Source organism: Phalangium opilio, unplaced genomic scaffold (genome assembly GCF_054372755.1).
Source record: "Phalangium opilio isolate 3A_F unplaced genomic scaffold, DU_Popi_V2 ptg000003l_1, whole genome shotgun sequence".
Taxonomy (NCBI): Eukaryota; Metazoa; Arthropoda; class Arachnida; order Opiliones; family Phalangiidae; genus Phalangium; species Phalangium opilio.
In genome coordinates this window covers 4584158-4608737 of record NW_028324145.1, presented here as the reverse complement: position 1 = coordinate 4608737, position 24580 = coordinate 4584158, and the positions used below count along the sequence as shown (strand labels likewise).

Genomic DNA, 24580 nt, shown 5'->3' with positions numbered 1-24580 from the left:
CTTAAATTGGATCTTAATGCCTTACAAAGGGCTCAAAACGCTTACACTAAGCTCCCCAACAAACATAGTTCCTCTCCAGCATCCCGCCGCCTCTCTTTGCTAAATATTGACCCGGTCCACATCCGTCTTAAAATTAACAACTTATGCCTTGTCCATAACCTTATCAATGGTCACCTTGACATTGACTTCTCCCTCTTTTTCACCAGAAATACGAGCGCGAATACCCGTGGTCACTCTCAAAAATTGGTCAAACCACGAGCCCTAACTACCTTTCGGCAGACCCATGTTACTAATACTGTCATTAATGACTGGAACTCCTTGCCCCCTAGCATTATTGCCATTACCAATAAATCTCTGTTTCGAATTAAACTCTCTGAACATTTTAATGATATGATCTAAACCCTATTGCATCCCCGTCTTTAGTTATTTTTTTCCATTATTTTTACTCAAGTATTTTCATTGGTTTTTTAGACCTCTGTGTCCTAGTCATTATATACTTTATATATATATCCTAGCATTATATACTTTATTGTCACGGCCCTCTCGCTATAACCGCCGTCTGCTCCTAAGACACCTAGCTGTCTTTGCGGATGTTGTTGTATCAAATAAATAAATAAATAAATAAATAAATAAGAATACATGTTATAATTTATTTAAAACAGTTCGTTATTTTCATCTTCAATTTGAGCTATTGTAGTGTCAAGTTTCTTTGACATTTGTTTCAAATGCTCAATTTCCTATTAAAAATATAATATCATTTTTGATTTAATTTGTTAATTAACTAAGTCCAGAACAATTACAATTAAGAAGGATCATATAAAGATTGGAATTGATTAAAGCTACAAATTACTAATTCCTTCTTCATTGTCAAATTCTAGATTCAAAATAAATCAGAAGCAATAACTACTTTAAAGACTTGTACACTTCTATTTCGAAGTTCGTCTCTTTCAGACTTTGAAGGCGCACTTAAACACTTCAAAGTGGTTTTACTTAGGTTAGGTTAGGTTAGGTTCGTGAAAATATTTATTAAAATAGTTTCCGCGACTTAAATGTAATTAATTATCATATAATTAACCTCCAAGAAATGATATTTATTGGAAAAACTGTATTTTGAATGCGCGAGCTAAAGTAAAGTTTTTCCTAAGCAGACGCTTTTTACAACACTAGGAACTTAAGACCACTGGCCATTGGCCAAGCCATGACTCCGCCCCTCTGCCTCAAAAGCGCGTGAAATTCAAAAAGGGAACGCACGCGCGGCAACATTTCAAACTTTTCATTAGGCTTAATATTAAACATTTTTGTACTGCGCGGTTTATATTCAAAATTTTTCTGATTTCTCAGTTAGCAAAAATTATCAACTACAAGCCGTCCAATTTTTATCAGTCTTCTTAACTGATACAAAAGAAATGGGTGATAATTCCAGCAGCGCAATGATGCTCAGGAAGACAAAACGGCAACTCAGAGAAGAAAGACTCGCAGATATGGCCAAACCCATCATAAGGGAAATGAATCCCAAGGAAAGCGATGCTCTTTACAGTAGAGCAAGTCCTGCTGGTCCGTATATTCTAAAAACAATTTTTCTAGGCCAATAGTGTTCGCAAATAATAAGCTGACACGTTAGGAAAGTTATATCATGGTGAAATTCGAGTTACTTGACAGGTTTTCCTGCTCTGGAGAGACTGGATCTTACTCAGCGAAACAAAAAGCTGTCCTCGAAAGTTAAGGTAGTTATTCTGAATGACACTGATGACGATGGGTTCGAAGACATCGTCGAAGAGGAAGAAACTACGGAAATGATCAAGACAATGGCCCATCAGGATCGACGCGTTGTTTTAGATCCAGCTACCACGCAATACCTTAAGCAATCGGAGAAAAGTATTCGAAAAATGGTTAAAGACAAAGTTAAATCCATTCAATATCTTCAAGAGTTTCGGCGAACCGTCACAAACAGAGCCAAACGAGGGTCACGTTCGCAAATTGGTCACATTTCCAGAATGAGAATTGCCATGGCTAAGAAAAAAGGTAAACGCTAAATATTATCTATTTGCCTGTTCATAAGAGTTGTCGCGTCTTGCAGATGAATCTAGTGGTCGTAGCCGTAGTCGTCGTCGACCAACTGCACAAACACCATTCCACGGGGCTGTTCCGCTTCCTGGACATCAGACAAGAACTAAGTTCCGTCCCATGCTTCCGGATGTGGGAGAAAAAATTCGAAGAATTAGACCGTCAGTTGATACCGAGAGACTGAAGGCGATTCAAGAAGCGTCTATTCGGAAGTACCTCGCGAAGACCGAGAAAAAACATCAACCCGTAAATTTCACGGCGCCTGCGTCATCGCGTCTCATCAGAACTATGCCACAACCTTTTAAACTATCGAAATCACGTAGAGCACGTAGAGAAGTACCTCACTCTGAACCGACGTTGCCAAATAAGAAACTGGTAGAGTTGCGAGTATTTTGTTTACGAGTTTTATTGTTAGTTTTTTAACAGTTGGGTTGGGTGAAACATTAGATCAAACGACGACAGCTTGCACCTATGTCCGAAACGGCCAGCGAAAGAAGCGAGAGGTCTATTCAAAAGACGATAGATCGAATGTTGCGCAAAAACGGAGGACAAAGTAAGACGAAATCTAAACACCCCAAAGCGAAGGGAATTGTGAGCAAGGAAGCCCAAGCCTTACTCGATCAGAGACGGAGAGAAGCTCTCGCAAAATTTTACAACTTAAAGAATAAGAAGGACAAAAAAGATAGTCAGATGATATCGAAACAGCCCAGAGCAAGGAAAAGCGCGAGGAAAGACCTCCAAGCTGCACTGGAACAAAGACGGATTGAGTCGCTGTCCAAGTTTTACGGTTTAAAGAATAAGAAAGATAGCAGCCAGATAATGTCTAAGCTGCCCAGAACGAAGAAAAGCGCCAGGAAAGACATCCAAGCTGCACTGGATCAAAGGCGGATTGAGTCGCTGTCCAAGTTTTACAGTTTGAAGAAAAAGAAGGGCGACCACTTGCCTAAATCTGGAAAGAAAACGGGCAAGCAAAAAATGAGTGAAGCGGCCAAAAGACGGCAAGCGGAATCAATCGCCAAATCCATTGATAAACAGAAAAAAGCAAGGCAGCCGAAATACGACAATAAAAGAACGACGACGGCTAAGGGCAGAAGAGGAACTGAGGGGGAGGAAGTAAGTCGAAGACAACGAGAGGCTTACGAAAAGAGCGTAAGTAAATTGAGAAAAGGCAGAGAACCGAAATCAGCACCTCCTAAGTTGAGGTCCGGCGTCGGTAAAGCGTCTGAGACATCCAAAAGAAGACAACAAGAATCAATTCAGAAAGCAATTATGAAAATGAAAGGAACTAAAACCCCCAAAGATCAAGGGCCGCCGAAATTACGCTCTAAAATCATACAACCCTCAGACAAATTAAAGCAGAGACAAGAAGAGGCTTTGAAAAAATCTATAAATAAAATTAGGGGTGTCAGAGAACCTAAGGAAGGGACAACCAGCTCGAAGCCTAAAGTCGTAAAACCGTCAGATAAGATGAAACAAAGGCAGATGGAATCAATTCAAAAGGCTATCGCGAAAATGAAGGGTACAAAGACGCCTAAAGACGAACATCGCAAACCAAAATCAGCTTTGGTGAAACCGTCGGCTAAGTCTAAACAGCGACAAGATGAAGCTCTATTAAAGGCCATTCAAAAAATCAAAGGCGCCAGGACGCCCAAAACTGAACCGTCTAAACCCAAGTTCGATCCCATCAAACCGTCCTCTAAAGCTAAGCAAAGGCAGAAGGATGCTATAGACAAGGCCATTGCTAAACTCAGGGGAGCGAAGGATACCAAGCCAGAGCCAACGAAGGTCAAGACACTAAAGTCCAAAGCCATCTTGGATAAAGTGGCTCAGAAACAAAAAGATGCGTATGAAAAATTCCTTCAGAAAATGAAAAAGGCGAATGAACCAACGACTCAACCTTCCCATAAAAAAGAAATCTTTAAGGGACTGAGCGAAACGGCTAAAATAAGACAAGATAAAGCCAAACAAAAAGCTATTGATAACATACGGGAGGCTAAGCGACCCAAAGACATCAAAAAACCTAAGACTATTATGGACATTAAAGAGTTAGACCCAGAAACCGCCAGTAGATTGCGGAGAAGGCAAGAATTGGCTTGGAAAAAATCGGTAGATAAAAAAGTAAGAAGGACAAAAGTACCCACTCCAATATCAGAGAAGAAAATCCAAAAGCCTACGAAACAGAGCGCTAGACAACAAGCTTCCATCGATAAATATATAAAGAAGCGAAAGGAGATCGCGCAGAATAAGGAGGAACAACAACTAAAGAAACTGAAGTCAAGAATGACAAAACCCAGGAGAAATAAAAAATCGTTGGATGATAACATTTTGGGAAGTATTACAGATCGTCAACGACAGTCCGTTGAAAAGTCCATCAATCGCCTTAAACATCAATCGATTTCTAGTGATGCCCTCTCCGTGACATCATTCGCTAGTACGCCAACAGAACAATCCATTGTCTTACCCGATGAAATGCGCAGTTTTGAAAGGCGAATCCTAAAGCACCTTTATCCACCGGGTGAACCTCGTCCCAAACTCGGTCTATTCAATGATGATGTTAAAGGATTAAAGAAAACGAAAAGTTCCCGTAGAAGAGGTATTTATAATGTCGCAAATTTCCAGGCGGGTCCCGAGCATTTGTACAAATTTTAAGTTCTTCAGCTACTGGTGCCCCGGGTGACCCGGATGACCATAGCAGCTCGAGTGACGGATCAATTCCCAAAAAAACTCGAGGTGAGAGACGCGAGATGGACATGAAGGTTTTTAAGCAAATAATGGACCGACGAATTGAAATCATCCAGAATGAGAAGGAGCGCCAAGTAGCCCGTTTAGACCAAACATACGAGGTATTGGTTGTCCTAGTTGATGTTCCTTCGAACCCGATAACCACCGTTTCTTTTCAGACCGTCAAGAGACATCGTGGCCGAACAGACATGCCCTATTACGTCGTTCCCTTGAAAATTATCTCAGGGTATCGAAAAAATAGGGATTTCCAAGAAGACGGACGAATCGAAGAGCTCCTAGCCGACATCTACTTGGAAGACGATTTCGATATAATTGAAGACAAATTTCAAGACGCTGAGATCGGCGTCATTGGCCTTAGAAAGAGAGTTGATGAGCTATTACTGGAATTGCGAGAGGCTACTCGAAGTGAATCACGACGGGCAATACGATTTATTAAAAATTGTCGAGTAAGATTTCGCAATCTACTTGGCTTTGAAAAAAAAATTCTTATCTTCGGTTTATTAGGTCCGTGTACAACTGATGTGCTCCACAGAAAAACGCTTTTTGAAACTCACGAGAATGCTTGAAAAATTCCAAATGTTTTTCATAGCCCAATTCAAAAAGGATGGCGAAACTTTGAATTATTTTTTCGATACAGCGGACAGAATTTACAAGAAACTTCTAGAGCTTATGATTAAATTTGTGCATTATGAAAATGATCGTGAACCTTTCTTCGATCAACCAATGTATGGTGACCTGAAAAGCATACGAGACGCGGAAGGCTCCTTCGTTCACGATTTATTCATGATTCCCAAACCCGAATCTCAGGTACAGAGTCATTGAAAAATCGCCCATATAAGAATCCCTGTGTACTTCCGGTCCTACCACCCTTTATGGAACACCCTCTTATTTTTTGTAAATAGGTCGAATTAGACGACGAAGAAGTTCCCGATGATCCTGTAATAAGTTTACCACTTCCGGATATTCCGTTGCCCGATAAACCTTTACCACCACGTCGAAGACCATCGGGACTTACTAAATCCCGAAGAAAAAGAATGAAACTTCACCGAAGCTTCTTGGAATCAATTCTGGAAATGCCCGATGAGGACGCAAGTCCAGTTAAGAGTCCCCATAAAAGCCCAGTTAAGAGTCCCCATAAAAGCCCAGTTAAGAGTCCCTACAAAACACCAGTTAAGAGCCCCTATAAAAGTCCCTTAAAGTCTGCGGAAGTAACGCCTGAAAAGAGGCAATTCCTCGAAGCTCAATTACAAAGCGAGTACCTAGTATTGCACGACGAACTTCAAGCGTTCTGGAGATCAATTCGAAAAATAATGTCCGATCAAAGTCAAAATGTTAGTGCGACCATAAATATCTCTAACAATTACTCGCGTTATCCCAGGTGAGGTTATTTTATTTGTTTTACAGATATTCAAGAAATGGTACTCTCCTTACGGCGTATGCATGGTGGCTCTTACCAACGCAATTTTACAACCAACTTATCGACTCTTGACGATATGTCTAGCCAGGGCGGACGACTTGGGCAACGCTGGCAATGTCTTGAACATTCAACAAGAAGCCAAACGCTTGGAGTATACCCGTCTCATGACATGGAAGATCAAGAGAACGTGCTTGGAGAGACTCAGAATCGAAACCAACAGATTCCTCAAATTTTTCTACAAGAGAGAAGTCTTGAAAAACGTGGATATTCACGTTTCTAATATTCTGGGATTGAAAGCGATGGCTCCGAATAAGGAAAGGGCGCTAGACTTGTGCCGAGAAGCCATGGAAAAAGCTAAAGGATTCAAAATCTATTTTGAAAAGAAATGCCAGGCCCATACCATCAAATTTGTCGAAAATGTTCATCGAGTAGATGAAATATTTATGGAAATTATCAGCGATATGACAGAGCTTATTAACTTTTAGTAATAACTGAAGTTGTTGTTGAAAATACGATCAAAATTTTGTAGTCGAATATTTTAATAAAAAGATAAAACAAGTCGGGAAAACCAAAATATTACCTCTCCGTGTCGAGAAGATTATATAACCTTAAGTATCCAATGAAAACGTCGACCTTTTGCCCTCATCCTTTCCCGCGCTTTGCGCTTCCGCATTTCATCCTTACTCTCAACATTATCTTCCTCCATTTTACATATAAAAATCAAATACTCACAAAAAGAAGTGGCAAAAACCTGCTGGCTCTTTACAACCACTTAATTTGACTAAATATCCAATTTCCAACAACAATAATATACCGGTAGTTTAATTGACAACCTACTAGCATGGAAATTCTCATAAGGAATGGCTCCCGCGGATAAAAAACGGCAATTTTCAACTAGGTGGGCGTTATCTCATAAGATTTGAAAAATATCATTTGTCTTTTTTACCAATGCCTAACCGTTTGGATTTTTTAAAGCAGTCTTAGCACCAAAAAATATTTTTGAATGAGGATAAAAAAGGTCTGTCCTCTCGTAATTTTTTAAGCTTTTATCATGATTACTCTATACAACAGTAACAAGGAGTATAAACGCATTAGTGGAAGCAGTATTTTTTTCCCAAAACAATCTCGCTTATGTTTATGCAATGAATGAAATATATCACAATGCACGGGCCTTGATAGATATAGGAGGCAATGAAGGAAATATATCGCATGCACGGGCCTTGGTAGATATAGGAGGCAATGATAATCTCTCTCTTTGCACGAGAGGTTTATCTTTAATATTTAAATAAATATAATTATTTTTAATTATTTTAATCTTCAATAATTAACATTAATAATAGTTAAATCGTTTAAAATAAAGTTATACTTATTATCTTCTCAAACTTTGCTAATATTGACGTTTAAAGTGAAGGGTACCCCTCTTCCCGCTTTCTTCAAATTTTGGGGTATATATACGATTCGTTTCCATTATAATAGTAAGGAAAAACCGCAAATGCGAAAACCTTTGGTAGCGATCCTACCTTAGGGAGGCTAGACGTTTCTCGTAACCCTAGCTGATCGCCGCGTATATCCTAAAACCAAACGATGATAATGGAGTAGAAGCCAATGATACAGATTGGTGTCTATGTGGAATAGACGGAAGACCAGTGGATGGTGGTGTTAGAAGGCAGTGTAAGTGCAGACGGGTGTCAATGTGGGATTGACAAAGAACAGAAGATGGTGGTGATTAGAAGCCAGTATGTACAGACTGGTGTCCACGTGGAATGGACGAAGACCAGAAGATGGTGGTGATTAGCAGCCAGTAAGAACAGACTAGTGTCCGTGTGGTATGGACAAAGACCAGAAGATTGGTGGTGTGAGAACTCAAGTAGAGGAGCCATTTCCGTGACTGTGAAAGCAGTTCGGAAATGGCGAACACGTTTGCTCCGATACGCAAACTGCGAACGCGGTCACGTGGGTGTAACAACGGACAGACAGACACACACACACACACAGACAGACAGACACACAGACAGACAGACACGGCCGTTACAGAACCTCTCCTGGACTACGTCACACGGAGAGGTAAAAAATTCTATTATTGTGAGCCTCTGAATATTTTTTTTAGATGGTAAAAGAAAGCACATGTGAAGTAGTCATTCGTGGCAACTTTTTCAAATAAGTTTAGCATTTCTGCCTAGTAGCTCTCTAATTATCGAAACAAACGGCAAGCGATAGTTTCCTGCCTATCGGTACCTATAGAGAGCTTTCAGTTGGAGGAGGAGCTGAGTCTCGTGACATAATTTACGCTGCCATATTGGTGGAATGAAACTGAGACCACCCAATATGGCTACCAGAACAGCGGTAAGACTTGGGAGGGTGTGACGCACTACTATAATTAACCTCTTCGATGTAAAAAAAGGGGGTAGGCAAGCCTAAGTATCGGGACATACAAGGGGGTTAAGCCCGCGTGCCGTCTCTGCTCACTCTCATATGTATGGCCCGTAAAGCCTACAGCGCAGGCGCCGAAAAGCGAGATGGAAGGCAAAGTTTTACCTCCGTGTCTTTCCCTCTTAGCGGGCCTAGTGGCTTGCCATTATAAAACACCCTGTACACAACAATAATCCAAAAGTTGCAACTAAGTAATTCTTTGGCGAAACCATAGATCTGAGATTTTTGGTGTGGGAGAAAATGAACTTTAAATGTTCATAAGATTAATTAACATATTTGCTACGATTATAATAAAAGGAATCTTTGTTGATATTATGCATAGCTACTTAACGCTGAATAAATTATGATCAAGGCAATTTTTAATCGCTTAATAAAGCACCTACCTATCAAAGCACCGCCAGTGTTTCGACTAACACTCTTATAAAACAATTGCATAACAACATAAGTTCATAAGATATGTTCCATAAGTTTGTCTCTGGTTACTGCAAAACCGCGTGTATTCAATTCTCGCTTGTCGTTCTCGAACTAGCTCTCAGTAAGTCTCTAGCATAACGAAATATAGTGTCATACTTATGGAACATACCTTATAAACTTATGATAACATTATAAGCGCGTCGCTTTCAAGTTTAGAGTTACGCAACGCGGGGTTTTCCTAATCTACAAAAATGGCATCTTACCTCAGCCAGTCGTGGGTGTTATACGATATGACATACTTAAGCGTTGATATGTTACTAATTATTCTAAGGTAATAATTAAAGGGAGAATAAAACGACCTGACAACCATTTTGAAATCTATAGGGTAATGGCAGCCCTCTGCCTTCGACTGTATTAAACTCTATGGGGAAATAACATGGGGTGCCATTAGTCTATTAAAAATTCATTGTGGACAAACGAATCATGTATTTTTATAAAAACCGTTGTAGGGAACTTTAACATATTAGCATCACTCAGAATAATAGCAAGTGCTGTCAAATTACCTGTAACGTGGTGTCGCGGTTGCTGATTTGTTAGTATAAATATCAAAAACTAGTTTTAGGCTTAACACCTCAAGTTTTGAGTTAATTAAAGGAATATTTTTCATAAGTTTTCACTAATGATTTTGTACATTCCACCCTCCCTTTAACAACCTTGAAATAAGAATCAGAACTCAGTTAACCTTTGGTTTATAGATATTTCAAACCATGGTTAGTTGGCTTTCTTATTAGGTGTGAAAATAAGGCAAAATAATTCTGGCAAATTACTTGTTGTATGAGGTAGATGATTACGTAAAAGATCCTCAAGGTCTTGTTGTACAGTTTTACGATGTACTGAAACGAAATAAAGGTGATTTATATACCATTTGGATCCTGCACGTGATCTAAAGTGTATTTTGCATATCAAAATGGGCGCGAGATCAGTAAAGCCATTAGGCCTAAAAATTCAAATAAAAATCTCGAAGATAAAACGGAAGAATGGGGTTTGATCTGTTTAAAATTTTGGGTGAATTCCTTTACCCACCGCCTACTCATCACAACATGTATTGGGAAAAGTGGAACAACTGGGAATATGTCACATCCTTGATCTACATTATCGGTTTGTCCATTTTCAAGATGTTTTTGATCTTAATGTGTAGCAACGCCATTCACAAGATAATACGTCAAAGACGTGGTGGAGGCCACGAATTATCAACGACCATAATAAGATATACGGTATAAAGATAATATTGTAATCGTTGAATTAATTGTAATTAACCCATCCATGACATCCTTAGATTTCGGGTAGAGCAAAATATGGAGCTTTTAGACCATTTTCCAAAAGAAGGAAATGAGAATTCGGTGGTAAATTACCAGGATAATTACCGTTTTCGTAATTTACCCGAGAAAATCGTAAATTACAGTTACCGTGGTAAATTACCGTGTAAATTACCATGGTAATTTACCGATTTAGAACCCTACGGAGACTGGAATTGCTCTACGTAGAGCTATAGAAAGTTTTCCCAAAGAAATTCATGAGCCCATCATGTCAGGCTTAGATAGGAGCAGCGTCTTTTGGGTATGGCTAGAAGGTATGTTATCGATTGGGCGTGTTATCAAAACAGCATTGTCCAAAACGGCTTTTTCATAAACGCGTTTGCCATTATAGCCATTTCTCGTTTTAGCGCATTTTGATTACAGCGTTTATATCTTGAGCGTACGAAAGTACGCCTTTTCCAAAATATTGTTGTTTATCTTCATTAACTTCCCAAAATAATATGCCTTTTCCAAAAAATTATATTTTATATTTACTTCCGATATAACATTACTCCTTTTTGCATAATATTGTTCTTTGTTCTATATACTTAATATAATAGATATTTCCCTCCCTATCAATCACAGTTTGGGCGGAAACAGCAACCGCTGTTTTGGGAAATAGCGCTGTATTGAGAAACGCGGAAACAGCAACCGAAAATAAGGCAAAATAAATCCCCATTACTACTCATTAAAAATCAAAGTTTGTTAAAAATTTTAATTGCAATTTGGCAATATTGTAAAGTATAAATAAAATAAAAAGTTGTCATTAAGAATAAAAAAACACTAATAAAAAATACATGTTATAATTTATTTAAAACAGTTCATTATTTTCATCTTCAATTTGAGCTATCGTAGTGTCAAGTTTCTTTGACATTTGTTTCAAATGCTCAATTTCCTATTAAAAATACATTATCATTGATTTAATTTCTCACACACTAAATCCAGAACAATTAAGAAGGATCATATAGAGATTGGAATTAAGAATCCTATTTTAAACTTTAAATGCATACAAATTACTAATTCCTTCTTAACTGTCAAATTCTAGATTCAAAATAAATCAGAAGCTATAACTACTTTAAAGACTTGTACACTTCTATTTCGAAGTTCGTCTCTTTCAGACTTTGAAGGTGCGCTTAAACACTTCAAAGTGGTTTCATTGGCACCGGGAACTAAATTTCTTGATAACTGTCAATAATTTCATAAATATCTTCCCCAACTTGAAAACAATATAATTAAAAACATCGAGTACCAGAATTTCATCCTCAAGTTGCATCCTTTCCCCCAATACTTTAGCAATTTGTTCAGGCACATTTTGGCGTGCAGCTGTACACGTTACTTTTACTTCTTCCAATTTATCCAACATATCATCACGAATTGACAAATTATGTTCCCTTTTTTTCTCTAATAATTCTTTCCAATTTCTTTCATATTCCTAAAAACATTACTTCATGTTGTACGGATTCAAATTATGCTATAGTATATATATATATTTACCGCCTTGAAAAGTTCCTCGCATGTTGTAATAACATCTTGGGTTGTATTTGGTAAGGATGCAACAAAAGCTTGCCTAATATAATCAAGAAATTCAACTTCAATTTCTTTATTTGGGGCGTTATTCAGGATATCCGACATTTAAAAAGTCAAATATGTGCCGACTCTTTTCCTAAACTAGTTTAAAAACATTAACTTGTTAACGAACACGTGTAGTTTTTGACAATTTTGTCCACTTGGAGCTCTATTTATAGCCCTAGCTCGTCACTAATAAAAACGGAGCAAAAAAAAAATTGTTCGCGCCAAAATTTAGACAGTTTACACTAAGATCGTCTGCTCGCGGCCCTCCCGTGTCAATCAGTCAGAGGCGAAAATAAACCATTTTTTTCTACATAATACTACAAAACATATCAAAAGGAATATTTACATAAATAATAGTCTCTTAAGTGAGGGCATCGTAAGGGGAACTAGTCGTTTTTCAATAAACTTAAATGTTAAATTATTGTTAATTAAAGCAATTCGTTTATCACCATTACGCGTATTGAGTTGTCAAAGTAAACCGCGTATTGTTTCGCTCCGGTTTTTAATTAAACTAATTATATTTTAAATTGAGTAGTTAAGTTTATTTATGTGTGTTTAAGGTAATTTTTTAAGGGCTATAACGCGGTGTAATTCGGTTCCTTGGATTAACGCGTATAATTTATTTGCGATTCATCGGTGTTCTTAAGCCTCGGTTGCAACGTGGACTGTAGATGAATAGTGAAAGTTATAGTTTTAGATAAATAAACCAAGCCCCTAAAGCTAATCTAAAGTTAAATAATGATAGTTATCACTCGGGATTAAGCATCAAAATAATGATAGTTATCACTCGGGATTAAGCATCAAAATGAGTACAGCTGTCAACATTGCTGGGCTACGTTTAATTCAACGTTTATGCTCTCTTACAATAACCCGATAACTACCTGTCGCGATGCCTAACTTACCGCGAACCCCCCAAAAGGTCGCAACTCCTAAAGTCAATTGTCCAGTTACTTCCAAAGACATTTGTCCTGTTTGTTCTTCAACGGTTTCGGATTCAGATGATGGTCTCCTATGCGAACTTTGTAACTTTTGGACGCACACCAAATGCTCCAACATTCCTATGCAACTTTATCATGCCCACCAAGATCACCCGTGCGATAACTTCAAATTCTTCTGTGTCGCCTGTGTGCCGTTAGTGCCTACACTTAACGAAACCCTCGCCATCGTACACAGCCTCCAGAATGATCAACGCTCTCTCCAAAAAACCCTCTGTGATTTCCCCGACCATCAGGTCTTTACTAACCTCAAGACTTCCTTGTCGGCCACACAAACTCTCTGTGATTCTCAAAGATGTGATATTCTACAACTCCAGGCTTTCCTTAACAAAAATGAGGATGTGCTATCCTCACTTAAAACTCAGTTGGAAACCCTTTCAAGTGGATTCTGTACTCTTACAGATAAATTTAACAATATTCAATCCGATGTCAAAACTTTGCAAACTCTCTCTGCTGATTCGACACGTGTTTCTGGTGAAAACAAGCTACTAGTCAATTCCAATCATCAAGCTATCCAGTTACTTAAAGAAGGCCTTGAATCAGTCTCTTCTAAACTGACCAACCCCGCCAACTTGCCTTCCCCCTCTGCGGACAATATTTCTGACCCTATACAAGCTGAATTAACTGCCTTGCGCACTGAACTCGCAAATGTCAAAACTCTTCATGAAAATTTTTCTCTCAGCACTCGTGTTCGGGATTACACTGTAGAGCACCGTAAAAGAAATGCCCTACTCTTTAAAGTACCAGAGGGCTCCGAAGCTGACGACAATTCTCTCTGTACCACCCTACTTCGTGACACTGGCCTCTTGCATTCTGATGCTATCTCTGTGAAATTTCACCGCCTTGGTACCCTAAGTGATAGCAACCAGCCTCGCCCATTAATCTTCAAATTCCCCACTGTCAAAGCGCGACAAAACTTCATCAGCAGTCTTCATGCCATGAAAGCCGACAGTTCCTACGACCTTCCCTACTCCTATACTGTTGATAGGACACCGGAACAACGCCAAAAGCATAAGGAGCTCCGTTCCCAGTTAAAGCTCCTCCGTGAACAAGGTCGTGGGGATCTTGTTATCCGCCAGGGTACTATCTGTCCCAGGTCCACTCGTAATGACCTTTCAGAAGAAATTCCTCGGATGTCTGGGCCCAATACGTACGCTTCTGCCCGGGGTGCTTTCTCCCCAGACTACAACTGTGTCTACAACTCTGCCGACCCTCCCGGTCCACCTCGTCAGAATTACCAGGCAACCTTTTATCCTTCCTACAATCGCGTCTTCCACTCTGGCAATGCCAACCAAAAAAACTTTTAAAGACTCACTCCCCGCCTTTACTCACTCCACCTCACTCGGAAGACACCTCAATTAATCGTTCTGCGTCAACCGCCCTATTCGCTACTGCTCCACCATTCTTACCTTCCCCCGCAACGTATCTACGCTGTCTCACCTCCTCCCTACCGGTGATTACCTCACCTAAGTTGCCTACGCGTCCCCTACACAAACATTCTAGTGGACTACTCTTTAACGCTCGGAGCTTGTGTGGTTCCGCTAAATTCTCGGAGTTCCGCTCGTTGGTCCTCCAACACAACCCGGTTCTAGTCGCCGTCACCGAAACCTGGTGGGCATTGGATCACTCTCCCAGTGAGTACTACATTCAACGGTACAATACATACCGCTGTGACCGCTCCCATTCCTCGGGCGGGGGTGTCGCGCTTTACTTACTCGATAAATACCCATCGCGTCAATTGGATCCTTCTGACTTCAACTATACTCCAACCGGTGCTAATTATAATGGTCTAGACATTTTAACAGTCCTCGTGACCCTTCCCCATGCTATAATCGTTATCAGTGTTATTTATCGTTCTCCATCCTATGACAATCACAACCCATTACTGTCTTACTTAACTCAACTTACTCATTACTGTGAGACCCGCAAACTCATTCTCGTTATTCTTGGTGATTTTAATTACCCCAAAATCGATTGGACGACTACCTCTCACCATCCGGGTGCTTCTCCACAAACAAGGTGCTTCCTTGAAACTATTATCCAATGTGACCTCGCGCAAATAATCAATTTTAGAACTCGTAATGGAGGAATTTCCTCTGACGATAGTACCTTAGACCTAATCCTCAGTACTGACGCTAATTTTGTCTTTAGTCCCTCCGCCCTCCCTCCACTCGGCCATAGTGATCATAATATCATATTATTTTCTACCAACCTATCTAATTCCAACTACCTCAAGCGCCCAATACGAAATTTTTTTCGTTGTGATAAGGACTCCATCCAAGCCTTCCTAGCATCCGTCAATTGGGATTATCTCCTCAACTGTGATAACCTTGATTCTACCTGGATTGCGTTCCACTCACTCATGGCGGCTTGCATAGCAGCCTTTGTACCATTTCGCACCTCACCCAAACCTAAATTCTGCCCTCGTACCATTCGGTCGCGTAAATTAATGACCACCCACTGGCGTAAACTCAAATCTTCTAAATCCCAACACGCTTCAGTCCTCACAATTGCCACCCATCTCTCTAACTACCGCAAAGCCCGCAACGCCTATACGAACCATATCCGCAACACTACGCGCAGGCACGAAACTATCCTCACATCTCAATTTGCCACAAACCCCAAAGCCTTCTATGCCTATGTTAACAAATTCAGAAAATGCAGATTTCCCATCCTTCAATTACAGTCACAATCTGGAACCTTCACCACAACTAATCTTGAAAATGCTGAAGTACTAAATGCTTACTTTGCCTCCACGGTAGCTGCTCCAACTGCCCAACCCTTCCACCAACCCCCCGATTCAGCCTGCCATAAAAGCCTTGCCAATTTCGAATGTTCTCCCCTTGCCCTACTTAAAATTCTATCAACTCTCAAAACCGATAAATCACCTGGTACTGATGGTATCCACCCTCTATTATTACGCAACTTTGCCGCCCTATTAAGTCACCCTCTTCACCGTATAATATCCGCCTCCTTCTCTTCTGGTATTCTACCTGCCCATTGGAAGGAGGCGAATATTACACCTATATTCAAAAAAGGTTCTAAGACTGAAGTCTCTAATTATCGTCCAATTAGCTCCCTCAATCAGGTCCCTAAAATCGCCGAAATTTTAGTTTATAACCAATTATTAGATTTTCTCGACAAGAATACTTTCTTCTCCCAAGCCCAACATGGTTTTCTCCACAAACACTCATGCGTGACTAACCTACTTGTAGCTACACACCACTGGACCAAATGGCTCGACGATGGCTTTAGCGTCGATGTAATATACCTAGACCTAGCCAAAGCATTTGATAGCATTCCCCACTATAAACTACTTGAGGCCCTATCCAAAGCGGGAATTACTGGCACTGCGCTGTTATGGTTGACTAATTACCTATCCCAACGCAAACAAAGGGTAATCTTCCAGGGCCACCATTCTTCTTGGGCTTCTGTTGAGCAAGGTGTCCCTCAGGGTTCGGTCCTAGGTCCCCTCCTCTTTAACGTCATTATTAACTCACTTCCATCTGTTGTGAAATCCGCGCTCGTTCTGCTTTTCGCAGACGATACTAAACTCTCCCATCGCATAAAATCTGCTCTAGACTTAGCCAACCTCCAAGCGGATTTGGACTCTGTTGAAGTCTGGGCCACTAATCATGGCCTTCGCTTCAATGTGGACAAATGCGCTGTACTCCACCTGGGTTCTTCTAACCCGCATCATACCTACCTTCTCTATGGTAAGCCCATAAGAGGCACCCTATCCGAATCCGATTTGGGTGTCACCATGGAACCCAACCTAAAATTTACCTCTCATACCAACAAAATCAGTAAACGTATTCACTCCCTTTCAGGGCTAATTCGTCGTAATTTTAATAATCGTTCTCAAAAATTCATCAAAATTCTTTACAACGCCCTAGCTTTACCAATTATTGACTACGCCTCCCCCATATGGACACCGTCGTCCTCTTCCAGCATTACCACCCTGCAAAAGGCTCAAAATAAATTCACTAAATTAACCAACAAACTTGAGAAACTCCCAGCCCCTACAAGATTATCGAAACTCCAAATCGACCCAGTCCACACGCGTCATTTAATTAATAATCTCTGTCTTTTACACGATTTCTTTAACAATAAGCTCGCGCTGGATATCGATACATTCTTCCAACCGGCACCCTTATCCTCTACTAGGGGTCACTCCCTTAAAATACTAAAACCCAGAGTGTTGACCTCAGTCCGTCAACATCACTTTACAAGCTCGGTCATCTCTGATTGGAACGCACTCCCAGAATCAATAATCTCTATCCCTATAAGGTCTAAATTCCGCGCTGCACTTTCTCAACATTTTCACTTGTAATCCAATGCACTAGTCACTCCCCCCACTCGTCCTGGAAATTCCTTCATTAATTAATTACCTACAACCCCATGGTAGTTAAATCTTAAATTAGTATATACTCTCATGACCAATTCTTCTATTCCTATATTTTAATTAAATCCCCTCAAGCGCTTGGTCACCTTAAATTCTCAATATTTGTTTACTATTCTCAAGTCAAATTATTAACTAATTACCTATAAGCACTTTGTTCACTTAGATCTTAATTATTGTTTACTGTCTCATTTTATAATCGTTACCAAACTCATGTTTAAAACCTTTAATTAATCTTAAAATCTGTTTGCTATCCTCCTGTTTAAAATCTTTATTTAATTATACATATGCACTGTTCATTTAATTTCTAATATTTGTCTACTATTCTCAATTTCTCATGTCAAAATTCAAATCATTCCGTCCGTACCACAAAAGCCTAAGGCTTGCATGTACGTTGCTAGTCCAAATAAAAATAAAGAGTTTCTTATGTACAGCCTTGTTGCGATTTATAGCAGAAGACAAACAAAATCCGCCAAGAGTAAACATGGACGCAGATTTAATGAAAATAGATTTGTATGAATTGCTTCAAATCGAAGCTAATGCCACGGAAAAAGAGGTAAAAACCTTTTAATTGTATACTAAAATTATGTATCTATAATAATATGCCATTGGTTTAAAAATATTGAGCTTATTAAGTTAAAAATCAACAAAATTAGCTTTTTTTAGCCAAGGCTTAAAAGCGTTTTTTCCCCCCCAGATTAAGAAAGCTTACAGGAAAAAAGCATTAACTTGCCATCCTGATAAAAATCCTGATGATCCCAAAGCCGGTAAATTTAAATACTTGTTAATTAGGTACATAAGGATTTTACAATAAATTATAAATTCTCAACAGCGGAGACATTTCAACAGCTATCTAAAGCATTAGAAATCTTAACTGATGGAGCAGCTAAGGTAATTAAAAAGCGTACTTCAAAAAATTATAATATAATTAGTAATTAACTTTAATTATGACACTTTTAAAATCATACTTGAAAAATGATGACATAATTAGTAATTAACTTTAATTATGACACTTTTAGGCAGCTTACGACAGATTACTAAAGTCAAGAAGAGAACGAGTAGTTAGACACAGAGAATTAGACGCTAAACGAAGAAAATTAAAAGAAGATTTAGAAGCTAGAGAAAAAAGTGCTAGAGAACCAATCATTACAGAGGCTGATGCTGCAAAAAATTTACAAGAACATGTAAGTTTATTAGTTAAATTATGTTTAAGTATTATTAATACACGTTAATTAATATAAATTAAAAAACAAAATACTAATTAGATTGAAAGGTTGAGGAAAGAAGGTTCAAAACATTTAGAAGAGGAACGTTTGCTTTTAAAAAAACAAATTGAAGAGGAATTAAAACTAATAGAGGCTCAAGGTAACAACTAACAATGTATTTTCTTCATAATTTTGATACAGGGTTCATACAACTTTTGGAAAACAAATTTCCCTGAGATTTCCAGGTTTTTCCCCATATACTTCCCTGAGTTTTCCAGCCTTCAGGTTTTTCCCGTATATGGAATATCCCATGGAGCAAATGTTAACGAAGGAGGGGGCAAATATGACTATTACATAATCAAAGGACACCCCTATATCTCTAATATAACCAGAGTTATGAGCCTCCAAAGTTGGGTGTAATGTTAATCCTATGGAGGGAATGTTTATGAACATTTTGCTTAATTACTCGGCCCCTGTTTGTCGTAGCCCTACGTTTTTAGTATGGTTGGATGGGGGACAAATAGGACTATAACATACTCAAAGGACACCCCCGTATCTCTAATATAACCAGAGTTATGAGCCTCCAAAGTATAGTGTAATGTTAATCCTATGGAGGGTATGTTTATGAACATTTTGCTTAATTACTCGGCCCTGTTTGTCGTAGCCCTATGTTTTTAGTATGGTTGGATGGGGGGCAAATATGACTATTAGATACTCAAAGGACACCCCTATATCTCTAATATAACCAGAGTTATGAGCCTCCAAAGTATAGTGTAATGTTAATCCTATGGAGGGAATGTTCACAAACATTTTGCTTAATTACTCGGCCCCTGTTTGACGCAAATTTCCCTGAATTTCAGTAAAAATTCGAAATTTCCCTGAGGTTTTTGTCAATTATTTATTTCACTGATTTTTCCAGGTTTGTATTAACCCTGTGATATGTCATGCTAACTAATATTAATTGGTTTATTATAGGTCGTGAGGAGGCTAACAGACCAAAATTAAAAGTACAGAGTTTAAATTAAAATATTATAATAATCTAGTTAATCTTTTAGTAAAATGAATAATAATTGTTACTTTATCAGTTTACTTGGAAAGCTTCAAAAAAAGACCCAGAAAATGGTGGTTATAATCATGACAAACTCATGGAAATATTCCAAAAGGTTAATATTTTAACTCTTTTGAAGGAGTAGCTTTGGAATTAGGTCTACAAAAGGGTTAATTAATTTACAGTATGGTGAAGTAACCGGACTCGTCTTAGGCAAGAGAGGAAGTTGTTTAGTAGAATATAAACATGTAGAAGCGGCAAGTCAAGCTCATGAAGTTGAAAAGGGTTTAGAGGAAAATCCCTTAACTGGAATTTGGTTGCAAGGGAAACCAACGGAAGATACAAGACATGCTAAACCTGTAGTGTCCCAGCCTTTATTTCCCAATATTAATTTTGCCCAGTTTCCTACAGTGGCCACTGATGGCGTCACTGGCGCTGGCACAATAACAAACAGGGATTATGAAAGTATAGTTTTGACAAAAATGCGCCAAGCTCAAGAGAGGAAAAGATTAATAGAAGAAATGGAAAAGAATCAAGGATAATGATTTGCATAAATGTTGACTGAATTATAAAATCTGTACATATATTTTAAATAAAATATTTAAAAATACCTCCTAGTAATATTTTTTGATTTGTCCATTGGGCCCTTGGTGACACAATGAAACACTTTCTGATAATTAGCCACATGTTTTAAAACACATAGAAAAAGTTATGTGTGTTTGTTTGTTGCGTGGAACCCAGTCTATACATGAAAAGAGGTTTGCAACTTTCCAAGGAACTCATTAAAAGTGTCCCCTACCCAACCAGATTAAAACTCTTATTGGTAAAGAAAGATTTGGTAGAATCATAAGTTTATAAGTGATATGTTCCATAAGTATGACGTACACTACTTATACTTCGTAATGCTAGAGAAAACGACGCGAGAATTGATTACACTCGGTTTTGCAGTCCATCTTCCTATTTAGTCTGTACTAAGCCTTTAAAGCGCCTCACCAGACGTCGCTTTACGAAAATCTATGACGTTTCACCCACGTCACTTCATGACAAGCTCAGTAACCAGCGACAAACTTATGGAACAAATCTTATCAACTTATTATGGCGTTCTCGCGGGTTTTTGTGTTGTGAAACTTTAGGCTAAACAATTAAAGGGGCTGACCGGAGCTGTTGGGGTGAAGGGGGGGTCAAACTGTTGGTTGGCATATTGCTTACCCACCCACTGCGACGGTGGCGCCATTTCTTATGGCCAAAGAGCTGGGTGTTTTCCCCCTGAACTAAGGGCGGACTTTACCCCAACAGCGCCTGTTAGCCCCTTTAAGAAAGAGGGGAAACATTTAATCTGTTCAACCCGTAATTCTTGACAACACGGCCAGAAGACATTACACTATTGTTAGTAATATTTGAAGAATTAACCCAATTGTAGGCAATTACTCGGAATAAATGTAAAATAGTAATAAGTTTTATTAACTGCCAGTTATTATTAATGTTGGCATGTAAGCAATTTTCTATTCATTAAGTTCAACAGTGAACCGATTGCGACACTTTAATTTTTAGAACAAGTTACAAGCTGGAACGGAGCCAATTTCATTGGAACAGGGTTTATGTAAATGTAAAATAGGTATACATGCAAATTTTTTTAAATTTATTTTCAATCATAAGTTCACAAGATATGTTCCATAAGTTTGTCACTGGTTACCAAGAGCTCATCATGAAGCGACGTAGGTGAAACGTCATTGATTATCGTAAAGCGACGCCCGGTTAAGCGCTATCAAAGGCTTAGTACAGACTAAATAGGAAGATGGACTGCAAAACTGGGTGGTGTCAATTCTCGCGTCGTTCTCGCACAAGTAAGTCTCTAGCTTTACGAAGTATAGGTAGTGTCACACTTATGGAACATATCTTATATGATTCAATTATTCTAAAATTTTAAACTAGATCTGAGGTTTAAAATTATGAGGCGGTATTTTCTTGAATTTCACACGCAGCTATTAATATTACGTAATCGTAATTTTTCTTGTTTAATTAAATTTATGGCCTGCTGTTTAAAAAAAGAACAACTGTTGCACTACATGTGGTCTTCAACCATCTCTAACAAAACCACAGTTATTACAAAAATAAGGATGAAGGTGTGTTCCTTGACACACCACCTGTTTTTATCAACTCATGATTTAACTCCAAATAATGTTGGAAGAAATAGACACATATTCGAAGTATTTCGAAAGTTCAGACGCTACAAAATGAATGTCAACGAGGATGATGGAAAGAATACTTTCTTTCGGCTAATTCTCTTACTTTGAAATCCTAAGTATAACGATACGATATTTTTCAAAATATGTTGAGATTTTCAAAGGATTTCGACATAGGTCTCATAATCTTATTGCAGTTCTACGCCACCATAAGTTCGTAAGATATGTTCCCATAAGTTTGTCACTGGTTACCGAGAGCTTGTCGTTAAGTAGGTGAAACCAACGTCATAGATTCTCGTAAGCGACGACCGGTGAGGCGCTGTCAGACCTAACAGGAAGATGGACTGCAAAACCGAATGTAGTCGATTCTCGAACTAGCTCTCAGTAAGTCTCTAGCATTACGAAGTATATCAAGTGTCATACTTATGGAACATATCTTGGCTCCACACATAACCAAACACAAAGACAACCAAAGTTCTGACACTTTGAAATGGAGGTATCAATAAAGGCCGGAGAAAGTGTGAATCCCTTGGTAAGACGAGGCTCTTATAAAACCAAATGTTGCCGACTTGCATATTATCGAATTAGTTATGCCCCATTTAAAAAAGTCGACATTACAAAATAAAAATGTTGAAAAAACGGTGTGCGGTACAGAATTTCGCTTTCATCCATTCCAACAAGGCTTTTTCATTATTTTTCTCGACAACTATTACATACAAGCTGCTAGTTACAGATTACAAAGAAAGATTTGTGGGCTATTTTTGGGGTCACGTGTCCTTTCTCTCTCACTCACTCACTCTGTTTTGCCTTTACGTTAAAACAGAAGCCTATGAGGCTTGTAGTGAGGAAGGCATTGTAATCCTACATATTATTTCATTGCTCCAGTGACTGACAGTCGTAAGTGCGCTGCCTAGTTTTGAAGGGCACAGATGAAACTAGTGTTTATTTAAGTTCTACCAGCCAGAAGTATATAATACTCCTCTTCGAGAGAAGTGTACTACCACAGAGCGGGGTAAGTGTAACGTCATTCTTCTCAACATCATTTTACATTTGGAGCAAGGTTACTAAACCGAATCACATACGCGATAAATAGTTCCCTCATCATTATTCTATTAGCGCCTAACTATTTGCCAAGGCGCATGCGCTTGTGGATTTTTTGTCTCACGTCAAGACAATCAAGGTTTGTGGGTTGATTGCCGAAGATTTAGTACCAAACAGTTATAGAATTAACCCTAGCACGGTGCGATGCCCATCTGAAGTTTGATGATCGGAAAAGCAAACAAAAAGGTGTATGAGCCTGGGAAGAATGACCAGGGTTCATACAACTTTTGGTAAACAAATTTCCCTGAATTCTCCAGGTTTTTCCCGTATATGGAGTATCTTATGGAGCAAATGTTAACGAAGGAGGGGGGGGCAAATATGACTATTAGATAATCAAATGACATCCCCGTATCTTTAATATAACCAGAGTTATGAGCCTCCAAAGTTGGGTGTAATGTTAATCCTATGGAGGGGATGTTTACGAACATTTTGCTTAATTACTCGGCCCCTGTTTGACGCAAATTTCCCTGATTTCCCTGAAATTTACTAAAAATTCGAAATTTCCCTGAGGTTTTTGTCAACTATTTATTTCCCTGATTTTTCCAGGTTTGTATGAACCCTGATAATGACGTTACATAACTAAAGTATTAAAAGGATACAGAATGTCATCCTTCTTCTATTATCCCCTTCTGGTAACTACTGTTAAACACTTCGATATGTCTGATAAACTTCTAGTTAAAACCATTTTGCCGACACGTGTTAACTTTAGTATGGGGAAATAAATAAAAAATTAGAGAGGGTAGGCTTATACAGCCTCATTTTAGGACCGACTAAAGAAAGACGTTCGCGGGTAAGTTGTAAAAACAAAAACTTTTCAAAAATTAGAACCAACTTCCATCGCGGCTTCCCGTTTATCTCTTATCTTAACCCTTTTGTTTTAATAAAACGATCGAACGATATTTTTGGAACTCTTTATTTATTTTAACGTTGTCGAAAAGTGTTGTGCTTTATAAGTAAATATTTGTATATACAAAAGCCTCTAACAGATTATATTAAAAATAAAAACTTCTATACAATCTTCGGAACGGGCAAGTTGCCAAAAAACTCTGAAAGTGTAGATGGTTTCTCTTTGGCAGGTGAGTTAGTTAATTTAAGACTCGTTTCGCGAAGAAATATTGAAAATTAAAGGGGTTAATTATGTACAGGGTGTTTCTGAAAGGTCTACCAAAAATATGCATTATGTTATTTGGACGAAAATGTTCTATGACATTTTAAAGTCCGGACCACCGTTATCAACTTAAGGTTGGACGGTTTTGAGGAAGATCCTTTAATTTTAATTAGCATTGACTTTCAATTTCTTAATTTGATTAGGGGTCATCCCGAGGTGCTAATAACTGTCAGACTCCCTGTACACCGATTACGGATTATGAGCAATAATTTTAGCACTGTCAAGGGCAGGGCTTTTAAAGATTACCCGTAATCACTTTAGTACAGTCAAAGGTGCAGCCGTGTACACCGATTACACTGAGTTACCAGCCCCTAGGGTCATCCGTAAAATCCTCCATTCCTAACTCAAAAATGGTGGCCCCGGACAGCAAAATGTCATAGAACATTTTCGACTCAAAATCGTGCACCCAAAAATGTAATAAAAAATCTCCTTTTTGGAACACATTTCAACCGATTTGACAAACATTTAATTTTGTCTACTGGTT

General features: G+C 38.7%; 6 protein-coding genes and 1 long non-coding RNA gene across 9 annotated transcripts in view; 5 read left to right on the top strand and 2 right to left on the bottom strand.

Annotated features, from left to right (window-relative positions):
- Positions 1-24580, bottom strand: part of LOC149717216 (uncharacterized) — a 63523-nt gene that overhangs the window by 13712 nt on the left and 25231 nt on the right. The gene's annotated exons all lie outside the window — the stretch shown is intronic.
- On the top strand, positions 1180-6775 carry LOC149717221 (uncharacterized). Its single transcript, XM_089836673.1, has 9 exons — positions 1180-1554; positions 1660-2022; positions 2078-2439; positions 2512-4657; positions 4723-4907; positions 4965-5252; positions 5311-5613; positions 5709-6137; positions 6211-6775. Exons 1-9 carry the CDS (start codon positions 1407-1409, stop codon positions 6706-6708), a joined length of 4722 nt encoding a protein of 1573 aa, XP_089692799.1. The 5' UTR covers positions 1180-1406; the 3' UTR covers positions 6709-6775.
- Positions 9851-11191, top strand: LOC149717220 (uncharacterized). Of its 2 annotated transcripts, XR_016366233.1 has the most exons (3): positions 9851-10341; positions 10404-10697; positions 11008-11191. It is a non-coding gene; the product is annotated as an uncharacterized LOC149717220 (long non-coding RNA). The 2 variants fall into 2 exon arrangements; XR_016366239.1 differs by having other exon boundaries at positions 10092-10341; positions 10404-11191.
- LOC149717219 (uncharacterized) lies at positions 11111-12209 on the bottom strand. The gene is made up of 4 exons (XM_089836902.1): positions 11917-12209; positions 11672-11854; positions 11497-11607; positions 11111-11317 (listed from the first exon to the last, which is right to left on the bottom strand). Exons 1-4 carry the CDS (start codon positions 12052-12054, stop codon positions 11234-11236), a joined length of 516 nt encoding a protein of 171 aa, XP_089693028.1. The 5' UTR covers positions 12055-12209; the 3' UTR covers positions 11111-11233.
- On the top strand, positions 12884-17662 carry LOC149717218 (uncharacterized). Its single transcript, XM_089834546.1, has 3 exons — positions 12884-14124; positions 14172-16705; positions 16820-17662. The coding sequence occupies exons 1-3, from the start codon at positions 12884-12886 to the stop codon at positions 17320-17322; spliced, it is 4278 nt and encodes a 1425-aa protein (XP_089690672.1). The 3' UTR covers positions 17323-17662.
- LOC149717217 (dnaJ homolog subfamily C member 17) lies at positions 17814-20254 on the top strand. Its single transcript, XM_089836874.1, has 8 exons — positions 17814-17947; positions 18089-18158; positions 18224-18282; positions 18411-18575; positions 18657-18756; positions 19572-19603; positions 19682-19759; positions 19830-20254. The coding sequence occupies exons 1-8, from the start codon at positions 17876-17878 to the stop codon at positions 20184-20186; spliced, it is 933 nt and encodes a 310-aa protein (XP_089693000.1). The 5' UTR covers positions 17814-17875; the 3' UTR covers positions 20187-20254.
- LOC149717215 (ALK tyrosine kinase receptor-like) overlaps positions 22279-24580 on the top strand; it is a 29960-nt gene continuing 27658 nt past the window's right edge. For both annotated transcript variants that reach the window (XM_089836837.1, XM_089836818.1), the window contains exons 1-2: positions 22279-22359; positions 22713-22839. The gene's annotated coding sequence lies outside the window, so the exon portion shown is untranslated. The remainder of the gene's footprint in view (positions 22360-22712; positions 22840-24580) is intronic.